We start from the raw sequence: 6,038 nt of genomic DNA, 5'->3' as shown, positions 1-6,038 counted from the left end.
GGTTGAAAAAATAACCAGCCTAGCAGATGTAGTACTGGGATGGGCTCCTGACCAAGTACTGGGGCTGGAACAGTCACACCCCACAGCGAATCACAGACTTGGACCATTTCCATGCCATTGACGGTGGCAGAGCCCAGTCAGGCAAAGAACAGCACTTCTCCCCAAAAGTCTTTAGTAAACGATTTTACAGCAGTGAAATCCACTTTCAGCTCAGAGAGAGAGAAGGGTCTCAGTACTTATAATTGAGAGAGCACATCTGATCGGGGCAGTAGAGAGGTATTTAATTTCGCTTCTCTTTGCTTAAATTTCTTTGTCCCCTCTCCCCTATTCACTTGCTTTCAGTTCATATTTCTCAAACTGTCTGTGGTGAGGGTCCAGTCATTTATTGTCCCTAGGCTATTGTGGACCAATACTTTTGTAAAACAGTAAAAATAAATTACTGCAAAATGAAAAAGTCATCTGGACATCATAACAGTGTTGATTTGCAATAAAGTGTCTTAAAAACTTTCAATTTCTGTGCTTATCTTTCTGCAGGCTGGGAAACTTTTTCAGACCCACAGTAACCGTTAGACCAAATTAAGAGGAGGGTTGCTTCTGGAAGGAACAGAAGCACAGAGGAGCCTGTCTGCTGCGGGCACTCCCCATCCTGGGTTTCTGTCCTGTAATGTCGTCTGTTGGGTAGCAGAGCAAGCAACCGTGCCCTCCTGGCCTAGTCCTTGGAGGCTGCGGTCAAGCAGACCCCACGAGATGGATGTGCCACCAAGTCCCCGCCCGAGAACGCAGGCTGCCCTTACCACTCCATTCCAGCTCTGTTGATCTCTTCCCACCAGCACTCCGTGGGCTCCCCGAGGTTCTGGGGCGTGGGCATGCAGGCATAGTTCCACTGTCTGTCCGAGCCTTCTTTCTTGTTGAAGATGCTCCTCACGGCCACCACCACCTGCCCATGAGGGCACTGGTAGCTGAAGCCTTGCCGGTTCAGGTTGACCCACCCGTCGTCGCTGTAGTCATGGTACTGCTGGTAGGGGTACCCGTAGTCGCCATACTGGCCCCAGGCCACGGTGAGCAGGGGCAGCAGTACCCATAGCTGAGTGAGGTCCATGCTGCCTAGGCTTCTGGCAAAAAGTGTCACCCTCAGTCTGCTGGGCTGACTGTTTTATACAGCTGCCGCTGACATGTGGCCTCCAGATGTGGGAGAGCAGGCTCCAAGTGCAGTGTGTCATTGTTTAAGCAAAACCTCGGCGTGGAGAGCCTGGCCATGAGTCCGTCCAGCTTGTTTTAAGGTGGAATTCTAGGAAAATGTAAGGAACATACAAATGAAAGAAAGTCCCTGGAGAAAGAACAACTCTGCAGGGAGATTATAAAAGCCAATGGCTTCGCACCCCTCAGAAGTGTTCACCTGAGCCAGCAGCGTGTCTGCCCCTCATGTCTCAGGACGTCACGTGCCTCTGCTCCCCTCCTCCAGCAAACCCCGGCATTCCTTGTCCCAACAGGCCTCCCAGAACGCCACAGATACCCAGAGTGATTTCAAAACCCCAAAATAATAGGCATGAAGGGACAGAGTCATTTAGATTTCTGCAAGGCTAGATGCCTGGTTTCTTTTGTTCTCAGCCCAATGTCTTTGATCTTGAATTGTACTCATGCCATGCCAATTTTTGAATTATTAAGTCGCACATGGAAGCGCTGTGGGTCCCGGGAAGGGAAGTTAGGCGCTTTCTTGCACCTGTGGGCCCCGGGAAGAGAAGCTGGGCACTATCTCTACACTTGAGCATCCCCCTAAGCTGCTGATATTGGACCCCGCTACATCTACAAGCTGCACTCTGCTCTCCAGTGTTAACGAATTTATTCCGAATCATCTGAACTCATCCTTCAGTGTTTTTCCTCCTTATTTGGGATTTTCTTTTTATTGAAGTATGACGTACATATAATGAAATTCATCTGTTAAAATGTTTGGCATGTGGTCATTTAACCCACACAATAACTGAGACCTCGAACAGGTGCATCAATCGCCGAATCCCCTTCAGACCCCTCGGTGATCAAATAGTCCCCAACGGCCTGTTCCTGGTAATCCCTGATCTACTTTCTGACACTATGGCTTTACTACTTCCAGAATGGCAAGTAAATGGAATCATACATAGTCTTTTGTGTCTGACTCGTTTCCCTTAGAATAATGCTTTCTAGATTAATCCACGTGGTTGTGTATGTCAGTAGTTCGTTCTTTGTACTGTTGAGTGGTGTTCTATGTTATGGTGATAGTACAGGCTGTTTATACATTTACCAGTTGAAAGACAATTGGAGGTTTTTTTTTTTTCCCCCCAGTTTTTGGTAATTGTGGGAAAAGCTGCCATAAATACACATGTACATGATTTTTTTTTTTTGCATGAACTTTGTTCACAAAGTTTGTGTGAACACATTTTTATTTCATTTGGGCAAATACCTAGGAGTGGGGTTGCTGGACCATAAGGTAAGTTTATGTTTAAGTTTATAAGAAGCTATCTGATATGTAAAGCGGCTGATCCACTGTGCATCCCTCCCAGAAAATTGTCATTTCTTTCTTCTTTTAACCATTTTAATTGGATAATAGGTATCTAGTGGTATTTCAGTGATGGCATTTCCCTAAGGACTAATGATTTTGAGCATTTTGTCATGTGCTTATCAGGCACCATATGCCTTCTTAGGTGATTTAGCTGTTCAAATCTTTTGAGTCTTTTGGGTGTCTCCTAAGTGCAGAGTATTTCCTATTTTCCATTCTTCATTAAGGTTGACCGTNTTGACCGTAAGGAAGTTTCTTTAAACTGTGGTTGTAGACTAATGATCTCTTAACCCCCATGATGTTTATTAAAATGCAGACTCCTGGGTTCCACTCCAGAATGTACTAAATCTCAACATCACAGAGGGTGCACAAGTGCCTACAGTTTAAAAAAAAGTTTTCTACATGATTCTTATTCACATCACGTTTAAGAACCACTTTCCTAAAGGAATGTGGAGCTAGGGGAAAGGGATACCACACTATAAATCCATGCCTTGTCCCACCAAGAGCACATACACCAGATAGCATTCAGGCTGGATTAAACATCCAGGAAATCCTGAAGGAGAAAGAAAGTTGCACAAGGGAAGGAAGCGTGTGTGTGTGTGTGTGTGTGTGTGTGTTGGTCATACAATTTGCTCTGAGATTGTGTTTACCAAAGGGAGGGGGCTGGACAGGTAAATGAGGATCAGTTTTGTTTTTCGTATCATCTTTTCCTATCACTTTACCCCTAAGTAATATCCCACGGCTGGCAACTGATGTCCTCCAAGCTTAGGGCAACCACTTTGAGTTCTAATACGCTGGAACAATAGTTCTCAACCCTGTCAAAAATTACCACTCAGGAATTACCTGGGAGATTTTGAAAAACACCAGTGTCTGAGCCTCATCCCAGACCCACCAGACCAGATGCTTCTGAGCGGGGCCCAGACTAACAGTACCCTTTTAAACCTTCCTGTATGATTCTCATGTACAGCCAATGTTGAGAACGACTACTATAGAGGATTGATTAACTGATCGATTGATTGACTTACTGATTTTCCTCCATCCCTTTCCCTTAAGGGTTTTAAATTGTAGCACGCTGATAGTCATGAATTAGCCTGCATTCTGAGTATGATGCATGAGTAATCTGAAACCTTAAAGAACTCCCAGAGAGAGAGCCAATGCAAGTCATTGCAAGCACTTAGCTTTATTGTACATTCGTTTCCCAACCATTTCCCGGCCCCGCCCGTTCCCTGTTCTGTGCAGATGTCCTCTGGCCTTACAGCTTAGAGATACCAGGGCTGGACTCCCTGCAGTGTGCAGAAGTAAACATCTTGATAATTTCGGCCAGTGTGGGTGTAGATTCCTGTTACTTAGAGCTGAAAGCATCCCAACTTAATGCAATGTCTCAAGGGAGCCCAGAAACTGCTGAGGGTTTTGAGTGAGTTGCCGGAGGCTTCACAGAGAATGGTATTCCTGAGCGGANGGAGGATTAGGAGGAACTTAACAGAGGACCGTGGGGGAGAAGAAGGGGGTAAATAGTGGGGGAGAGGGAGAGAGGCAAACCATGAGAGACTCTTGAATGCTGAGAACAAACTGAGGACTGATGGGTGTGGGGGGGAAGGGAATAGGGTGATGGGCATGGAGGAGGGCACTCGTGGGGATGAGCACTGAGTGTTGTTGGAAACCAACTTGACAATAAACTATTAAAAAAAAAAAAGAAATGCAAATTCCCTGGTCCCACCTCAGACCTAATGAATCAGACATGTGGGGGTGGGGCCCAGCAATCTGTGGGGTTTTTTTCTCTTTTGCATTTTTTTTAAGTCTCCAGATTTTTAAAATTTATTTTTTATTTAAATCCAAGTTAGTTAACAGATAGTGTAATAATGATTTCAGGATTAGAATTTAGGGATTTATCACTTACATGTAACACCACTGCTCATCCAAACAAGTGCTCTTCTTAAGGCCCATCACACATTTAGCCCATCCCATCCCCCCACCCTCCACCCGTCCAGCAATCATCAGTTTGTTCTCTGTATTTAAGAGAGTCTCCTTTTTTAGTTTAGTTTGTTTGGTTGTTTGTTTTGAGAGAGAGGCAGAGAGAGTGAATAGGGGAGAGGCAGAGATAGAGGGAGAGAGAGAATCTCAAACAGGCTATGCACTGTCAGCACAGAGCCTGATGCAGGGCTTGAACTCATGAACCATGAGATCATGATTTGAGCTGAAACCAAGAGTCAGAGGCTTAACTGACTGAGCACTCAGGAGCCCCATGTATTTAAGAGTCTCTTATGGCTTGTCTCCCTCTCTGTTTTTATTTTATTTTCCCTTTCCTTCCACTATGTTCATCTGTTATGTTTCTTGAATTCCATATATGAGTGAAATCATATGATTTTATCTTTTTCTGACTGATTTATTTCATTTAGCATAATACATTCTAGTTCTATCCACATTGTTGCAAATGGTGAGATTTCATTCTTTTTGATTGGTGAGTAATATTCCATTATATACATATACAGATATATGTATATATGGGTGTGTGTGTGTGTGTGTGTGTGTATCATTGGGTTCTTATTTTAGATGTTTGGATTCCACCTTTTGGACATTATGAACAATGTTGTTGTGAGCATTCATGTACAAGTTTGTGTGTGGGCATGGGTTTTCCTTTCTTTTCTCTACCCAGGAGTAGACTTGCTGGGGTATATGGTAACTCCGTGTTTAACTTTTTAAAAAATGTGTGTTTATTTTTGAGAGAGCACAAGTGGGGGAGGGGCAGAAAGATGGGGACAGAGGATCTGCAGCAGGCTCTGCACTCTCAGTGGTGAGCCCGATATGAGGCTCAAACTCATGAACTGTGAGATCATGATCTGAGCCAAACTGAGATACTCAACCGACTGAGCCACCCAGGCACCCCTCTGGGTTTAACTTTTTGAGGAACTGCCAGCCTGCTTTCCAAAACAGCCGAACCATTTTACATCCCCTACCAGCAGCAGATGAGTGTTCCAATTTCTCCACATCTCCACCAATACTTTTATCAGACGTGGCTTCTTCTGAAAGCTGTGGAAAGCCACAGCCTTTCTGGTGACACTTTTTGAGGTCTGGATTCACTCCAAACTGGTAGCTCCCTCAGGTATATAATTCCCTCTTGAGAAATTCTGCGTAAACTGTTTTGTCCCAATCTCAACAGGGAGCCTCCAGAATGGCCCTAGAATCAACCTACCCCCCCGAGTGAGTTATTTTTACACTTTCCGGATCGGAACAGATCTTGTTGGCAGGAAAAGCGGTGTCTATTCATGGTGTCAACCTCGAGCAGACCGAATCCGCCGCAGTATTCTGGGTGTGCCCTGTCGGCTCCAGGGACCAACCCTGGGAAAGGCAGAGGGCAGGGCTCATTGCAGAGCCCGGATGAAGGTGGTGGCCCCAGAGGAACAGATGCGTAGCCTGAAATATTGGCTGGAAATCATGGAAGGATTCCATTTTTGTGCAGTTTCTTTCTTTCTTTCTTTCTTTCTTTCTTTCTTTCTTTCTTTCTTTCTTT

The 6,038-nt window shown here is 44.9% G+C and overlaps 1 protein-coding gene across 1 annotated transcript in view; it reads right to left on the bottom strand.

The window, feature by feature from the left end:
- DPT (dermatopontin) overlaps positions 1-1,114 on the bottom strand; it is a 29,296-nt gene extending 28,182 nt beyond the window's left edge. The window contains exon 1 of the mRNA XM_077761753.1: positions 795-1,114. Coding sequence (XP_077617879.1) covers positions 795-1,099 — 305 coding nt within the window. The 5' untranslated portion in view covers positions 1,100-1,114. The remainder of the gene's footprint in view (positions 1-794) is intronic.
- Between the last annotated feature and the right edge of the window lie 4,924 nt (positions 1,115-6,038).

Source organism: Crocuta crocuta, unplaced genomic scaffold, assembly GCF_008692635.1.
Source record: "Crocuta crocuta isolate KB4526 unplaced genomic scaffold, BGI_CrCroc_1.0 scaffold243, whole genome shotgun sequence".
In the NCBI taxonomy this organism is placed as follows: Eukaryota; Metazoa; Chordata; class Mammalia; order Carnivora; family Hyaenidae; genus Crocuta; species Crocuta crocuta.
This window is presented reverse-complemented; position numbering and strand designations above follow the sequence as displayed.